This window comes from Aythya marila (genome assembly GCF_965140915.1).
Source record: "Aythya marila genome assembly, chromosome: 1".
NCBI lineage: Eukaryota > Metazoa > Chordata > Aves > Anseriformes > Anatidae > Aythya > Aythya marila.
The window spans coordinates 146957446-146976273 of record NC_139042.1 but is presented as its reverse complement, the minus strand read 5'-3'; the positions used below and the strand labels follow the sequence as shown (position 1 = coordinate 146976273).

The 18828-nt window shown below is 37.4% G+C and overlaps 1 protein-coding gene across 1 annotated transcript in view; it reads right to left on the bottom strand.

Moving 5' to 3' along the window:
* BRAF (B-Raf proto-oncogene, serine/threonine kinase) overlaps positions 1-18828 on the bottom strand; it is an 85432-nt gene that overhangs the window by 9325 nt on the left and 57279 nt on the right. The window contains exons 10-18 of the mRNA XM_082769802.1: positions 15903-16039; positions 15024-15141; positions 13933-14017; positions 11484-11660; positions 9919-9965; positions 9223-9341; positions 8348-8479; positions 5439-5573; positions 4438-4591 (exon numbers count right to left, since the gene is read on the bottom strand). Coding sequence (XP_082625928.1) covers positions 4438-4591; positions 5439-5573; positions 8348-8479; positions 9223-9341; positions 9919-9965; positions 11484-11660; positions 13933-14017; positions 15024-15141; positions 15903-16039 — 1104 coding nt within the window. The remainder of the gene's footprint in view (positions 1-4437; positions 4592-5438; positions 5574-8347; positions 8480-9222; positions 9342-9918; positions 9966-11483; positions 11661-13932; positions 14018-15023; positions 15142-15902; positions 16040-18828) is intronic.

Here is an 18828-nt window from a genome sequence, read left to right as displayed (position 1 = left end):
AGAGTAGTAGGTATGGGGGGCTGTGAAACACCTTGAGCTCTGTCTGTCCTGATAGTCTATGGTGGTAGCTATAACAACATTAAAAACAAACAAAATAAAACAGAGAAAATAAAACAAAACCCTTCATGATAAGACTAATTGCCTTTTTTACTAGTTCTACCAACAGATAAAACCCTTGCTCTACAATACGCTTAGTATTTGAGAATTCTTCTTGCTTCTCTCTGGCACATTTCACCAGCGCCCAACTCTCTTCACAGTAACTTCTAACAGCACCTCAGTTTTTGTAATTCTCTTCCCCTCCTTTTTCCCTTTTAAGAGAAGGACAAGGAAAGTCATCAAGTATTGCCTGTGAAGCTAATTTTTAAAAATGACATTCATGCTTAGCTACACTTTCAAAACGTGCTATACTTAATTTATTTTTTCTGTCTGCTTTCCTAAACTGCTGATTAAAGATCAATTTATAAACAAGAGATTGCTCTCTCATTACTCATCTTGTCCTTCTGCCCATTTCTGCTAATAATTCAGCTTTTAATAGTCGTACGGGGATTTCAGATGATAAAAGACGAACCATTAATTAGGAAAAGGCAATGGAAAAACAGGAGCAGAAGTCAGGAAGTATTTCAGATAGGATAGTAGCTTTAAAAATTGATTTTCAGACTTTTTCTCCATTTTAAGTAAAACTTTAGCAAATATATATATATATTTTTTAATTTTAATGTTATTTTATTTTGTGACAAGCTAATGGTAAATCTCCCCTTTCAAAACTGCTAATCTGCTCTCAGATCAGTAAGTGCCCAAATGGGTAACATGTTCATCCAATAGTGGGATTATGTCGAATGAACATGTATAAAATGTGTTTACAAGTACAAGCTTTCCCTAGATGAAGAGTGTAGATGGCATTATCTATCTACATTGCAGGAATTCTCATCACGTTAGGTGAAAACAGAACTTTCTGAGGAGTAGCTAAAATGTTTTATGTCACCCTTTCTACTCTGACGATCTAAAATATCTGTAGCTGGTTCTTTTATCCTCACAAATAAATCCCACCTGTAGGAGGGGGAGAGAGCACAGACAACCTCTTCCTGAGACTTGGGATGCGTGCAGGTAAATGAAATAACCCGGACTATGAATCCATTGTCCTGTTCACAGGACTGGAAGGTCTGGCTTGAGAGCAATGAATGGGTGAAGTGAAGACAGCTTTAGGAATGTGTCCTGATATGCTCTGTCCTGCAGGAACAGGATCCCCCTTGTGGAATACACGGAGCATTTCCCAGTGCAAGGGTAAGAAGCTGAGCTGTGGGTGCTCCAAATGAGGTCAGTTTACTCGGAAGCTATGAAACCACGTAATTTGTGATTTGGGATGCGATAAAAACAACATTTTTACATTTTTATTTGTTGTGAGACAGACATCTGATGTGTGCTTTTTACCAAGAAGAGCTTTGGATACTTGCTTTGATGGGTAACAGAGAAAGTCCTTTTTTTCTAAAGGGTGCATAGCATTTGAAAGGCTGCACTACCTACAGAGCCCTTTTGAGTTAGTTGCTACTGGTCTTTTCATACTTTTCATGTTTTATATGCACTATTTTAAATGCACCTCCAAAATATCTGTACAGAAAAGATCACCATGTTATTTCTTATTGCGTCCAAATGATATATTATAAGGGCATTTTCTAAGCAAACCAACTGCCCCTTATTTCTGGAAGGATTTAGCATGTAGTTACCAACCTTTATGCTCACAAATTTAAAGGTGAGCTGAATTTCTGAGGTCACTAAGGTATGTAGCTGGCATCCTAACTATTCTACTTATCCCAGGGTAGATGCCACTTTTCTTAGAAGAATTGGAGAGAGAAGAATGGTTCCCTTCCAGGCCCATGCAAGCCTTGTCAAATGAAAATGAGAATAACTGGCTTATCAGAGGGAAAGTATTTCTACACCAAATACACCTACTTGCCTGGATTACATTCACAGACACAGAAAAAAAATATGTGAGAAAGAAGCAGTTTTCTGTCAGATCTTGTGCTGATCTTCTGATCTGGATACCATCCACTGGCTAAATAAAATATTTGGAACAGGGCCTGATGTTGATAATTAATATCCTCAGAAGAATATGCAGCAGCACTTAAGAGGATCTGGTCCTTCTAGAAGGAAGGAGAGATTTTGTTTCTATACTCAGATGTAGAGAAGTAAAGAAAAAAGGAATCACACACAATATAAATTACCTACCCAAGAAAGCCTGGGTTGTTAAAGACCATACAGCACATACACTGACCATACAGCAGGCAATGGGGCCAACACATCTAAGGACAGCAGCATTTTTCCCCATAAATTATAGTTCCTATAGCAATGAAGGACAATCTTAACAACCACAACCAAGGCTACTACAACGAACAACTTGCTTGAACTATCTGGCAGACCCAAAAAAAGAGTAAGACCAGGTAAGGCAGTGATGGAGGCTCTGCACTCTCCATTACTCTCAGTGTGGTGAAGCCTTTTCTGTGTGGGATGATGCAATTCTAGACTCTGCGGAATGCCCAACAGCCCTCCTCTTGCTATTTGCTGACATAGGCATTGCAGCCTGCACTGAATACCATACCGCAAAGGTTAAGAAGCATTCCTCCTGACTTTCTAAAATAATTAAAAAAAAAAACGATTATGAGGAAAAAAACATTTAAATCCTGTTTTCATTTTAAGATAGGCCTGCCAAAATGAGGCAAAACTACCAGAAAGATGGGAAACAGGTTTTGTGAAACAATAACTTTCATCAATAACTATTTCCATAAGAGCTAGATTTCAACAGCTGAGTTTTCTTGACTAACATAAAGAGAAAAGTTAGTTCCAAAACTGTTCCAACAGTAGAAGCCAAAAAGACCATTAGAATCTGGCCAGCAAATGTAAAAATTGCATCTCTTTAAACTCTCTAACTTTCCTGTTTTGAAAAAGGCTCAGTTGCCAGCAAGACAGCAGAAAGGAAAACCTCTGTGGAATTTCTTCATCTATTTCAAAAACATATTGCTAACAGTATGTGCACCTCTCTATAAGTACCTTTCTGGCCCTTTAAGTCCTAACAAGAGTAGCAATAGCTTGTTTCCAATGCAGAAATATCTGTGAAAATGAACAGCTTAACTGCTTCGAACAAACAAAACTGCGTAATTAATTTCAAAATATGCAAGAACACAGTTGTTAATAATATTACTGTTTGTTTTCATATCTGACATCAAAGACTGATGTAACCTGAACCAGTACTCTGATTCACCTGTTCCACAGGAATGGTCCAGAGAAAAATAAAATCTTTCAAGTGAGCTGAGAGGATTGTGCTAAGGCTTCTCACTTTCTTAGTGAGATATCTAGTTTGATTCAATTGTAGTCAAACTAGCAGCTTCATACAGAAGTGAAAAAAACAATCCCTCACTGAGCAGAAGCGTGTTCTGTAGTATTATTAACAATATTAAAGTAATTAAAGTATTTCACCTTAATAAAATTCATGGTATAATACTGATTTCCATGCAAACAACTGCTTTTTCAAATCCGTTAGCAGCAGCTTTTTTCTCTTATTTAGTTATGTTCCAAGCTTTTTTTTTTTTCTTTTTTTTAAATTAGAAAGTTCTTGCTAACTGAAGGATACAGAGACCAATACCAGTCAGCAAAAGCAGACATAGAGAATTTCTTTTGTTGCACTGTAATAGAACATTTTGAGATGGTCTAAACTATAGAGTAACTACCAGAGCATTTAGGCAAAAATGAAAACTAACAGAAATGAAACAAACAAAACCAAATGAACAAACAAAAATAAGCCACCATTTCTCTGCAGGAAGAGATGTTCTCTAAACAGCGCTATTTTAAAACCTTAACTTTTAAAAAAAGTGTCACACATCACCAAGGTCTTTCTTTGGATTATGTGTTGCTGCTGCTTACTTCTGCTGACTACAAGCAGTTTTGATTGCACTCAGCCTTGCAGCTAAGTTCATGTTTCCAATTGTTTCCCACATATGAGTAGCATTACTAACTGAAGGATCTAAAGCCTTATGCTCCTTAATAATGAGCTCAACTGAAAGAAAAACAAAACAAAACTTTGAGTTAATTAAAAATAAATACACTCCTGAGTAACTAATTCCAATCAATAAACTAGGCAAAAATGACACCCAATGACCTTTAGAGGAGTTTTACTCATTTTGCAGTGACTTTTCCCATTTGTCTTAAGTGACCTTATAAATCTTCTTGTGCCAGCTGTTCCCAAGGCACTCCATACCAACACAGACTTGTACCAGGACATTCAATGCCCAGTGTTAGGAAGTGAGTCTTCATTCCCCCAATAAACCTTAAAAAAGTAGCTGGTAGGAACTGAGAACGTACAAATGTGTTGCACACATCGGAACACACCAGCACACAGACACACAGGCACATGCTTTCACATGTCTTTTCAGTGTACTGGAAACCCACCGTATCCCCCTGCTTGGATGGGTGTTTTTGGAGAAGCACAAGCATACAGACTAAAATCCTCTGTTTGGAAGCCAGCCCGGTTTAACGACGGCTCAGATGCACTGCGGTGAATTTTTGGCAATGACCGGGCCAGAAGCTCAATGGAGGCAAGAATCTAAAACAAGCAGAAAATAACCGGTCAGTTATTCTAAAGTTGTAACAATCTCTTACAACCAAAGGCAGAACATCAATTAACTACAAAAAAAGATATTTATACACACATTGAAACAGAAACTTAAAAAAAAATTACTGCACTGCACTCTTGTGCTTACATCTTTACAAGCCAAGAAGGACATTTCGTGAAGAAACTGTCTCATTTTCCCCTTTAAAAGGCCATGCTGATTTCCCTGTGTAAGCATATGGCAAACAGTTGCTTTTTATTTGCTTCCTTGTTTATGCATTGTTACCTATAGCTATTATCGCCGTAAACAAACACCATTTCTCTGGAAGCTGTCTCCCTAACACCATCTACCAAAAAGCCAGCAGGGGGAGCTCAATTTATTTTTGAAAATGCTTTGGTACACTCGAAACAAACTAAGATTTCCCCCTTCAAGCTTTTAGAACCCAAACCTCCCCCTGCAGGCATGATAAAGTTTTGTCTCCAAACTATCAGACTCCCCTCATAAAGCCTGGGGGAGAGGAAGGAGCAGAGCATACAGATTTCTGAGAACGTACAAAACAAGTTCTAATTCATGTGTTTAACTGCAATCATTAATTTCGCTATTGCCCAGGAAACGTTCTCCAACAAATAAATGATTTTCTGACTATACCAGCTATTTTAATATCTGCTTTTTGAATTGAAAATTAACATTTCTAATGATCTAATCCAGAACTCTTATGACGTCCTGCTGTAGGACTAACCAAAAAAATCTTAAACTAGCCAGTGAGTTCATAAGTGATCTTTATTTTTTTGTTTTTAAATTGTCATGTCTACTGAGAACTAAAGAAAAAACACTCCTCACCTGTGGAAAAAGGGGTCTCTCGTCTCTTTTCTTTTTTAAGCATTCTGCCATTAATCTCTTCATAGCTTTTGGACAGTTGCTCCGTACTTTGCTGAGGTCTGGCGATAGATATCCTCGTCCCACCATAAAAATTATCTTTATTTTAGGAAAAAAACAGATGAAGAGGAAGAAGATGAGTTCATAAAATAAACAGTAAAACAACAACAACAAAAAAAAGATGGACGTTTTGCTATAAACTATTTTAGCTCCAGCAGCAAATTTTCTGCTCCCAAAGAACAGCATCTGGAAGTGAAATCGCCAGGTTTGTTAAGAGTAATGTTTGCTTGCTTGTTCAGTAAAGACAAGAAATTAGACTTTTCTTCCTCCTTCTCTACTAAGAGAGATTTAGGAGAAACACGAATGCTAGTAAATGGTTACCATTTATAGCAATGAACATCTAAGGAAGAGTTCTTTGGTGTCAAAAACTGTTACAAAAACAAGAATAAGCAACTGTGGTAGGAATACGGTTCCTAAGAATAAATATTCTGTTTCATAATACGAAAGTCAACAGAAAGTTCACACTAAAAGGCATTTTAGGAAACACGCGGACTTCAGATATTAAAAGAAACCTTACTTTTTGAGAATAAATTCTTTCGTTTGCTTTTTTACCACTAAAACTTATTATTGACATGTGACCATCCTTCCACCTCCACACCTCCCTACCCCCAAGAAAACCACATACAAAAATGAAACTGCCTTTCGTCTGTAGAAACTGAATATTACAGGCCTATTTTGATATTCACCTAGAGGCAGACAGGCTTTGAATTTTTACAGTAATTTGTTTTGCATGGAAGGTTTACATTTCACCTAAGGATAAAACTTAAGTATAAAACAAAGTAAATTAATAGAAAGCAGGAAAGCAGAGTATGACTCTGGTTCATGTGCTCCTGGTATGAATCTGGTTCATGTGCTCCTGGATATATTAAAAAAACCATCAAACAGCATCACATCAAGCCAAGGTCAAATGTAATGCAGTTTGAGTACTGCAGTTGTGCTGCCACTAAAAAGCCCTTTCAAACTAGCTAATCAAAGATCCATTCATGCTGCAGCAGATAATCACTATCTTTTCTGAACAGTCAGACAGACCCAGCAGGTGTATCATGCCTTATATTTTATGTAGTATAACTATTTCAATATCTTAACACTGGCAAAAAAAATAAAGCCACAACTTGCCAGAAAATCAAAAACAAAAAACAAAACAAAACAAAACACACAACTCAAGCAAACTACCTATGCTATTTGCACTAACACTACCACAGTCCTTTTTCAACTTTCAGCATGCATCTGCATTTGCATTACACGGTACAGCAGATCACCCAAATGGTTTCTTCAGAAATTTCCAAGTGCCAGAACAGCATTTCATAGTAAAGGCTTGTCTACACCATCCATAACCTCTGCAGCAAAGAGAGTTATCACCTTCTAGCAGTTATTCTTTCCTAAATAATTACACTACTTAATTTAAAATTATTCAAAAATCATCAGTATTTTTGTTTCTGATACACTGTTTGTATATAACACAGGGATTAATATATTGATTAGATGTTAGAAAAAGATTATCACTATAAGAAGAGTCCTAGTCTGTCTATAAAAATCTGTTAAAGTCAGAAAAACTCTTAGAGGTGTAACAAGAATGATGCTTTGCTCACTAAAAATGTCAGTTGTGACATATTATCTGATGTAGAAGCATCAATACAGAGTGGGCAATATTTCCATCTCTTTCAAATGGAGGATGAAAAAAAAACCAAGAGTTCAGATCACATTTTTTATGCTGGGTTAACTTGCAATTTAAAATTTGTTTCGGCACTCAAATGTGAGCACCCATTTCACAGGGTTCCTGATTCAAAACTTAAAAGGTGAAAAGAAAACAATGTCTGAATACTACTTTTAGAAGGCTAAAACCATCTGGTCAGGAATCTAGACACTTCCCTTTGTTTAAAGAACAGAAAAAAAATACAAAAAGAGGAGTCACTCCAAATCTGATGAATTGGAATGAAGTGTTCCAACAAATATGGAAGCAGCCTTATAAAATGGCATTCACAGATGAACGTTGCTATGGTTGCAATTCTCAAGTACTGACAGTGAAAAAAACCAAGGGATGCGGACACAGATACAACATAAATATATCACCAGCCAGATAAGGAATAGTTTACACCAAAGGTCTTGATGCATAGATCCTATTTCCAGATTTGACAGAGAAATGATAAATCAGACAAGCCTTCCCGAACATCCCTATCCTGTGGAGACATATTACAGGCGTGGGGTATCATTAGACTTATGGAATATTTGTTCACAATTAAGTAATCTTACAGGATTCAAACACTCTGGAAAGTCATATGCTCCATCAAGCAGAATTTGAGAAATGCTGATATCCTGAAACTCCATTAGATGGTGCATGCATTTCTCAAGACTGGAATGAATATGGAACACTCACTGAGATGATTGCCATTCCATTTTGTCAGTCCTGTTCCTGAGCTGTTATTCAAGGCGGTTCAGGAGGTGGAAAAGAAAGAGGAGTAACTGAACATACAGAGAATCGTTTCTGCTTTGCAGAACTATTCTAAACTAGATTACTATTAAGTAACCTGCTCTCTCCTTAATAAGTATCCTGGCAACGAGCTCAGAATCTGAAAATCTGTACTTCAAGTAAAAAAAGGAACAAAAGAAGAAGAAGAAAAAAACCTTGAGAGAAGTGAGTAAATTGGTGTTATGTGGCTGAGGCAGATCTAAATGTAGAAACGTCATCTCAGAACATCAGAAACACAAATGGAACGCACAAAACAACAGAATAGGCACTTCACAGGACTACATCGCTCTTCTTCAGGCCACAGCTGACTGAAGTCAACCCCTTCTGAAGCCCATGCTCTTTTTACCTGGTCCCTGTTGTTGATGTTTGAGTATGGTAACTGTCCAGTCATCAATTCATAAAGAACAATCCCAAACGCATACACATCCGACTGAAAACTGTATGGGTTTTTGTCTTGCATCCTTATAACTTCTGGTGCCTGTACCACAAAAGGAAACAATTAGGAAGGAACAAAAGGAAATACTTCACCATGCCAGGCTGCACCTTGCATACCAGAAACAAAATATGGACTCGTCCAGAGTATAACAGGTGCAAGGCCCACTCCTGGCTTCAGGTGTTACTGAGTTCTAATATAGAGGGGATAATAACACAAATCTCAAAATCTGTATCAATAACCAATCTCTCATTGGTTCTATTTAGCTTGGTTATCCCTTTATTGATCTATGACAAAACAAAGTGACCCTGTTCAGGCTAAGAAGATATTTTGAAACTAGAATTATAACAGCACTGAAAATAATGTCAACTAACAGAACCTTCAGTTTCTTCAAGTGGAAAAGAAGAAAGATGAGTTGCAACAGAGGTCATAACTATACTTCTTAGAAGATTTAAGCAGTTTGCACGACATCTTCAGAGTAACCATGTGTGAATCCTTAAAACTCAACCCTGAATTGATCACATTCTTGTTCCTTAGGCAATTTTTTTTCCTGTTAGTTTAACCCTCAGTACAGCGGAAGAAGACACTGAGGTTTGTTTGTTTCTTGTGACTATTGGAAAATGTGCTTAAAGAAAAACTGAAATTCACTTAGAACTTCTAAGTACTGCTTGGTCTTTCCAGCTTCAGATAGTTTGCACGTGTCCATGCACTGGAAGGATAGTCTGAGAAAGCTTGGTCAGATACCCTTAAATCAGTTAAAACAGACACACCACTTCCCCTTTACTTACCATCCATAGAATAGATCCAGACAACTGTTCAAATTGATGAGATCCACTCCATCGTGATTTCACTGTAGCTAGACCAAAGTCACCTATTTTTACTGTGAGGTCTTCATGAAGAAAAATATCTAAGTGGGAAATGTTAAGGGAAAACAAACAGTACTGGTTCTGTCCTCCAAGAACAATGAACAGCTAAAAACTTGCAACTTTAAACATAACAGTTTTAACCATTCACTACCGTTAAAGAAATGTATATAATACAGGTTCTTAGCAGCCAGCATGATGAATTATGGTACTGTAGGGTTACATATTTAATGACCAGGCCAGTGCTGAACAGCCTACAGCCCAGGTGACTTTCTTGAGATGCCAAGTCCTCAACCACTAGAAGCTGAATACACTCCCTGAGTGAAATGGAAAAATCTTTCATTACAATGATGTGAAATTCTTTGTTAAACTGCAACAAAATGCACTATGTTATTGGAATCACAGCAATAGACATAGTAAGTATTCATTACTTTTCTACTGATTATATAACGCCTTCTCAACCAAATTTCAATTCAACAAATAATCACCCATGAAGAGGTTTTCACTTCAATAAGGTCATTTCTGGCAGGAAAAACAAAACAAAACTAGTAATAATAAAAAAAAGAAAAAAGAAAAAAGAATGCTGTCATATTCCAGAATCACATCTCTAGGAAAGGATACTATTACTCTTGAGGTCTCTGTGGATGATTGACTTGGCATGCAAATAACTGAAAAGGAACATCATAGATTAGATGGGTTAGATGTTATTCCACTAATGAACAGCTCAAAGTTCATTGTATTACCAAAACACAAACTCTGTAGATATCCAAACTGCACACTTTTGTTAAAGCACTAAAACATCAGCAATCCATGAAAGATCTTGCAACAGTCACAGGAGAAAAGAAAAACAAAATAAAGCTTAGATTTCCACCTCCAACCTGTTGTTACTGAAGAATAAAAGAGCAATTACATGTCAACTTCTGCTTTTCAGTTGCCTAAGTCAATATTCAGAATCAGAACTAAAGAATGTCAGTAGTTTTTGACATACCATTCAGTGCTGAAGGCTCTGCCTCCCAGCCTTGACGGTGACTATCAGGACACTTTGTGGGTAAGTCACAGCTTTAGGCTAGGTGTTTCCAAATCGTGGGACCTAAAAGTGTTTCCAAGTCTCTATGTGTATCCCATGTCACAAGCTGACTGTTTTTTAGTGTGGTACTGGAAAAGAGATCCCCAGATTGCAGAATGGATAAATAGACTGCAGGGAGGTCAGAGGAGAGTACTTGCCCCACAGCATAGATATAGCCTAAATTAGGCAACAAAGCTGTTTGTTTAATCTATTGGGCAAGACGGCTCTTTGTTTAATCACTTAGAGTGGCACAAATCTGTGGAAAAGCCCCATTTTATGTTCCTGCCTTGAATCATGCTCAAAGAACAGTTTCTGTATCTCCACTACCTACAGAGGGAGCCTGGGGATATCAGCAGGCAAACAGAAGGCTGAGGCCAGTTGCTGCAAACATCTCCCCACCTCTTGACTGAAAATATAATCGAATACTCAGTGGAAAAAGTGCACGATTAACTGCAATCATCGTAGTGGTTTTCCAGCTGAAGGGTGATTTTTCTATCTTACATCAGTGTTCTGATTTTGACATACAATATTGGGCTAGTTTTGTAAATTCCAGTTCCCTCCATTGCTGTCAACGGGAGTAAGGATTACTTAACACATAGTCCTTAGAACAAAATAGTTATGTTTTCTTCAAATACTGAAATCTATTACTTTATTTAGAGAGCTACAACACTTACGAGAAATATAAAAGAAACTGCATTCTTTTCACTAACAGGGCTGTCTGCATTCTGGGTTATCTTACACAGTTCTGTACTTTCATTTGCAGGGTGTTTCTTTTTAAACTCTTACCCTAAGTCTATCTGCACTGTGAAGACCATAAAGCCTTGAACAGAAATCTTTTCTCACAAGATTAAAGATAATTACAGTGTGGTTAAACTTGCGTTCTGCTTTCAGAGACCATATTCCTTGATTACGTGTACTTCCCTATGTTCCAGAAAAAGACCCTGAAGTCTATTTTACTGATCAAAATAATAAACTCTTCAAATACTTTAATTAAGGCAGGACTCTGGACTTGGCAAACTGACAGACAGCTAATCTAGTTTGCCAATGTCAGTCACAGTGTGAAAGAGATACACAAACACTGTCACAACGCTCATTTGCAAAGAGATAATAAGAGACTTACTCCATGCCTTGTGCAGTCTGTCGTGCAATATCAATTAGTTTAATCATTTCAAATTTGGTCTCAATGATGTGTAGATGGTGATATAAACTTGACCCCTCACACCATTGGGTAACAATAGCCAACTGAGGCTTTGTTGAATAACCCATAAAAAGAAGGATATTCACATGCCGTGTTTTCCTGTTGGGGGAAAAAAAAAGTATATCAGGAGAAAATTGACGAGGGAAAATAAATAAATAAATAAACAGGCAGAACCAAATGCATCTTTCCAAACAGAAGGTCTTGGGTCAATCTCAGCTTCCCCTACGATAATCCATTTCTAGATTCAACTAATTAATTATTACAGCCTATAACCTTTATTGTTGTATTAACATGGAACAGGTATTCTGGAGCAAGCATTGCTTTCTCTTGATTTTGCGAAAAAACAAAACAGCACAGGAATGCTCAGAAGATGTTATCACTAAGTCTACGAGGGACATTGATTGTTTGAAGGCAGGCCTGGTCTTGTGTAACCCTAGTCCAGCTATACATGTTGCTGCCCATCAAGTAGAAGGACATCCCAAATGAAATTCCAGTCTTGGTGACTTCCAGGAAATGCAACCTTTTCCTTCAGAAACTACCAACATGCTTCCTTGACAAGGCTTCATTTTTTTTAGTACTTTGATAAAAATCATTTACTCTCTGGAGCTAGCACATGAAAAATGATGGGAACAGGTATGAAAACTGTACCTCTGTAAAGTTACGATACTCTCTATGAACTTGTTTCCAAACAGTACTGGGACAGACTGGGGTTCACCACAGAGATTTGGTCACACTAAATCAAACCTCTTTCAAAGAAGAAGAAACTCTAGACATAAAAACTTCTCAAAGCATAATCCCAAGGTTATCTCAGCAGATATCCCAGTAGAATCGAGGCCTCGAAGAGTCTACTGATACATTGTAAAATCTGAAAGATTCTCCTAATTCCCCAGGAAGTCAATCACATTCTTAGTGTCATCAAATGGACACAAAGAAGAACTAGATTCCACCAAACGTACCAACTAGAGATCACAAAGATGAGGCACCTAAGCATTCTGGAGTCTTTCCTAGGTTTCCCAGAGGCTGAGGAAAAAGCAATCTTCCTTCTACACAGCTCAGTATTGAAGGCAGCCTTCTCACTGCTTGAAGAAACCTAACAGACCAAGCTTAAAACCTGTGGTAACTTCTTAAATCTGTATGCTGTGCTGTTTGTTGCAGCTCTTTATATTTTTTTATATTAAAAAACTACCATGAGAGCCTTGACCGTGACCCTGTTTGTCCTCTCAGCAGTGCAGGCTAGGACAGTTCTAGACTATAAAACTGTGCCCTTTTCAGGTGTGAGGATCTGTCAAGTGATACTGCAAGTAAACTGCTGAGTAAACAAAAATCATCAATTTCTTGCAAATCCTATCTCAAGGAAGTACTGATGAAGCATAATGGGAAAGGCATGATGATGGGTATATCTGGCCTGTCTGGGTCAAAGGATAGGACAATTGACCGCTTACTGTAAGTGCCAAAAGGATCAACAGAGAAGGGCTAGACTTCAGCCACAGGACTGCCAGGAGAAATCCGGACTAGGTATGAACTACAAGATTTTTGATGCTATGCTTTGGGTTCCACTATGTTCTGAACAGATATGCCACAAGGCCTCTACTTCCACAGCTATGGACTTAGGAGTTTCACCATGCACTTTATGGGGGACCATCCTCCAGCACAGGCACCCAGCTCAACACATCAATTTTCCAGAGCCAAGAAGCGTCTATTTTGTTTCATAAAACAGAATTATGGTTAAGATTGTAATTGGATGCTAGTGGTATTCCACCAGAAATACTGTATGATGTCACGTTGATAGATTCTCTAGTGAGAACTGAACCCAGGACAAATACTTTATTTGAGAATATACAAGCAGCAGACAGGAGAAAAGAAAATCAAGAAATGACTACGAAAAAAAACCAAAAAACAAAAACCTTTTTTTTTTTTTGAGGAGTCAATGCTACTGGATAGAAACTACTGAACAATTGAAAACTTGGTCAGTAGTGTAGCTGGAAAACAGCAATTAGGTACACTCTCCTTCAATCTCAGAATGTGGATGAGAGCAAAGGTCCCACAAGTTCACCTATAAGCTCGACTGTCCTATGGGTGCTACAACAGCAAAAAACAGTCTGTTTTGAGTGTTTGGATATAGATATACTCAACATCAGTCTACATATGTTATTCAGTATATCTGTACCCAGACAGAAGGTATGGATATATGAGAGAAGGACAAATTAGCAGTGGATACAAAATAAATGTTTTAAATGGGAAGTTATACTTTCTATCCCAATTATCATCATGAAGGAATATGACCAATGCAGTCTAATAGAAATATGAAACTCAATGATTACAGAAGCATAAATTTACACAAATGATTTTACGCCATTAAAAATATTCTTACCTGAGCACTCCAACTTCATTTTTGAAAGCCTGTAACTGTTGAGGTGTGGGTGCTGTAACATTCAACATTTTCACTGCCACATCACCTTTAAAACAAATATTTTAAATAAGTACCATTGACATAGATTCCACAATTAAGAAAATAATGTACAGAAAATCGGAAATATTGAGATTATCTATTTTCTAGCTTTAGTGAAATAAACCACTAAAATATTAATAGCAAATATTCTGTAAAAAGACATGGATATTTCAGTCTTTCTAGTAACTACATTTCATTGAGAAGAACACACAAGAGTCAAGTTTCTAAACTGTTTCAAGTTCTAATATTACTTAACACAGGACTTTTGAAATTCAAAAAGTATTCACAGGTTACAGAATAGTTGAGGTTGGAAGGGACCTCTGGAGGCAATGTTGTTGAACCCTGTTGCTTAAGCAGGGCCACCTGGAACCTTTCACCCAAGGCCATGTCCAGACAGCTTTTGAGCATCTCCAAGGAGGAAGACTCCACAACCTCTCTGGGCAACCTGCTTCAGTGCTTGGTCACCTTCCCTGTAAAGAAGTGATTCCTGATTATCAGACAGGGTCTCCTGTGTTTCACTTTGTGGCCATTACCATGCTCCATCCTCTTTCTACTCTCCCTTCAAGTATTTCTATATAGAGAGACAAGATCTCCCTCTGAGCCTTCTCTTCTCCAGGCTGCATCGCCCCAGCTCTCTCAGCCCTTCCTTATAGCAGAGATGCTCCAGTTGTCTAATCAACTTCATGGTGCTTTGCTGGGGTCTCTCCAGTATCTCCATGTCTCTCTTGTACTGGAGAGTTCAGACTCTGACCCAGCACTCCAGGTGTAGTCTCACCAGTGATGAGGTAGAGGGGAAGGATCACCTCCCTCAACCTCCTAGCAATGCTTCACCTAAAGCAGCCCAGGATACCATTAGCCTTCTTTGTGACAAGGCCAAATTGGTGGCTTATGTTTAACTTGGTGTCCAGCAGGACCCCCAGACCTTTTCCTGTAAAGCTGCTTTCCAGCTGGGAGGCCCCCAGCAGGCAATGTCATTTGCTTAAGAATAACTGTTTGCTGTGATGGCCACATACCATGCCACTTTCCTTTGTAGACTGTTCCAAATGATCCAGATCCTATCCTTTGTCCAACTGTGATCTGTCCATCTGGTATCTCCCAATCATCACTTGAATCCCGTCGACCAAGGGTTTTCTTTACATAAATGCACAAATAATAAGAAAGAAAGTAAGTGCATTAATGCCTGTGAAAATAGGTCCTTTACTTTAATAAATAAATTATATAAACTAATAAATTATATACATTATAAATGAAAAGATATTATATAAATTAATAAATTTCTGATTTGATATCAGAATTTCATATAATTAAAATCCTAAAATATTTTTTTCTCAAATGCTGCATTTGAGTTTTCAAGCTAGGCATATACTCTCAGCATACGAGTATACTAAATAATTTCTTGACATGAAATACTTGCCACAGATTTTGGGCAATGTTAAAATCAGTAAAAATTGAGATTTTTATTTTTACTAAAAGGAAAGTCTCATTTAGTTTTCAATTCTTATTCAGTCGCATGGTTAAATTGTAAATTAAATAAATTGTTATGTACTGTTATATTTGAGATTCATTAGAGAACTTTCACTGTTCATGAAACATGATGGGGAAAATTAAGCTGTTCTTTGAATGGAAACTGGCTTCATAACATAAAGCACGCCAAGACTTCTGGGTGCAATGGAGGAAAAGTGAATACAGTCGATGATTCAGATGATTTATATATCAGTCCCATGATTTCAATATTCCATTATCTATTGGCTTAAAGTCCTCAATAATTATAATACCTTCAAAATAATTCAGATGACTATGATGAAAGAAAAGTGAGAAGAACATGGATATGTAATACTCCTATACTACGAATATACCATACTATGAGTGAAAATAGCTGATTTTTCTCTTACCATTCTATTTCTGTCTTCTGAGGATGAGGATGATTTCCTTTCTCGTTGGGGTCCTGGTGATTTCTGTAACGCTTTCACATTAGTGAGTGACCCAGGCAAAGAGGCAGGAGGTGTTGCAGACAAACCTGCAGTTGAACCTAAATTTCAGAAACAGAATCATTTTTATCTCTAAGAAGCCAACTTACAAGAATGTAGATACTAGGTGCGAGGATGTTTTTTAAGATGCAGTATCTCCAAACATCAATGTAAATGTTAAGAGGGAACAAACACGTTCTTTGGAAATATTGTACTAATACTAGATTAGTGCTCAAGTCTTAGGTAACAGGAAGAGACAAGTCAAACATCCCTGTATCCCTGATAGTCCTCAGTCTCTTGGTCCTGAATTAGAGGGACAAAGTCTCTTTAACTAGAAAAAATATGTATGTTTGCTTTGAATTCCACCAGTTTCTTTGACAAGAGAAGTAGTAGCATTTTAGTTAGCAGTAGCTGCCTCTCAGATTTCTTGTAGCTAAGCTTTTTGGGACCCAATAAACAACTGAGATGCTGTACTTTGGAATCAAAATTGACTAAATGCAAAAAATTGAAATGGTTTCTAGCTGAGTCTCCAAGTGCCACCTCAAAACCATTTGGCTGTTTTAAAGCTATCTCTTTAGTAGGGAGCTCTTATTTAAAAGTAAATATAAGACTGTAGAAAGGATTTCAAATGAACAAATACTTTACTTAGCTATTTGAAACATATTCTATTAAGTACAAACTGGAACTGTACATCTCCAGCACATATGCTGTCTAAACAAAGCTATGTAGGAAAATGTCACTAACAGAGCTGTCTTTCAGAGCCCCAGTGGCTCTTTACAAATAGAACACTTTAACTAGACGCTGCTTTTTAAAATACACCATAGTTATTAGTAACAAGGTTATGCTGACCCTCCCGATGCAAAGGACATAAAATAGGGTCAACTGTTAATTAAGTTCATGCTGCTCTGCTAAACAATGCCCGTCATTGTACCAGACCTCCACCGTTCCAGGGCTTTCTCTTACATCAGTGGTGGAGGACAATACTCCTCCTCATGTTCCTTCAGAAGCCCCTTTCTTACCAAGAAAGTCTCCTAATGCCAACTTGAATTCAAAATCCACTTTGTAACTTTCGTAACTGGTGCTTGAGTTCAGCCACTGTGTGTGCTAATTTATCTCACTATCTGTATCCATCACTCCTTTTCCTCACTGAGCTCAAATCCATACATTTAAAAGTGGAAGAGCACGATAATGGCATACCAACACATCAAAAATGGGATACAGCGTCCATGAACTCTGTCCCATGTGGTAAAGCAACAATAATGCATAATTGGGCATCCTAACTACACTTACAAGCAGTTGGAAAACAGTGACCTAAAGGATGCATTTTTGTTCATATTTACTTTATGGTTCCTATACTGTTAAACTTTAGTACATTACTTGTCTGAAATCAAACATATGCCAAATTAAATTTATGATGCTTCCAGAACATGAGCTATTTTCCAAAATTTTACTGGCTTAGAGATTTTCTCTTTAAAATCAAAGCTGTACTTTAAGACGTTAAAGAAAACACATTCTGTTTTCTTTAGAAGTAACTGAAGTCTCCTACTTAAATTTTAATACCAAGATATAGAAACGCTAACACAATATCCACCCTTCTGTGGAAATAGTTTCAGCACATGGTGCAACATGATAGTTAATCTGTTCGTAATAATTCCAGAGGGCTTATTTTCTAAGTTACTGGAAGTACTGTGAAATACTTCAGATAACGTTGGACTTAAGCTATTAGCTTGGGCTCTGAAGCTATATTTAACATATTCCATTCTGCAGTCAGTTTGCTTGTCTTCTTACATCTGTCTTCTTACAAAGATTTCTGGAACCATTTTACAAGTCAGTTCATATGGTGAACTCCTCCTGATATATTCTGCAACAAAAGTCTTTGAAACAGCCAAGATGGTAGCATTTGAAAACCACACTACATGCACTTAACTACCCATATCTACATTTATACATATAGACAAAATATTTATATTTCATGCTATTACTTAGTACTTGGTTTCTCCAGCATATGAAATCCCATGTTTTTGGGGGGATTTTGTGCAATACAACAGATCCATTGACAGCTTTAGGCCTGAATTACCCCAGAGTCAATGATGTGAGAATGGAAGACTATTACTTTATGCAGTTCAGGGCACAAACAAACACTGTTTCACTGGAAATTTACCAAATAAAAATTACATAGCCTAAACGATCCAGGGCCCCAAAGCGGTATCAATAAAACATTCTCAAAATGCAGTATTTGTTGAAAGTTGCCATGGCAACTTGCCATGCTTGCAAACCTTGAGACCTGACAAGATATCAATGGAAATGTTTGTAATTCACATTTGATTTCCTAGATTATGTTTCAAAATAAAGATTATTAAACATAGAAACTGATAAAGCACTGAACTGACTTAAACTGAACAGTCAAGGAAATTCTAAGTTAAGGACATCATGTTATCTTTGAAATCACTTTAATGCAGTCCAAAGAACTCTGTTTCAAAAAACTATGTCAAGGTCCATATAAAAACCTCAACTATGAAATTCCTTGCTTTAGAAGATTTAAGTCAGGCTTTATTTATAGTCATTTCCAAGCGTGTAAAGGTGAAAGTGGGTATGTGTGGAAAGCACATTCAAAGCATTCCAGCCAGGCCAAGCAAAAAACAGAGGTGTTTTGATAAACTCACACACTTACATACACACGGTGTGAGGGTGAGGCACAAACAGCATCTGTGGTTTTACTTATTTTGTTTGGGTGAAAACAAGAAAGAAGAGCCCAACTACCTCTGAACACTGGGCCAGGCTCAAAATCAAACACTATTTCACTGGGGACAGAATGAAGGAGGGGACTGGGAGTCCGGGATTGGTATTTCCG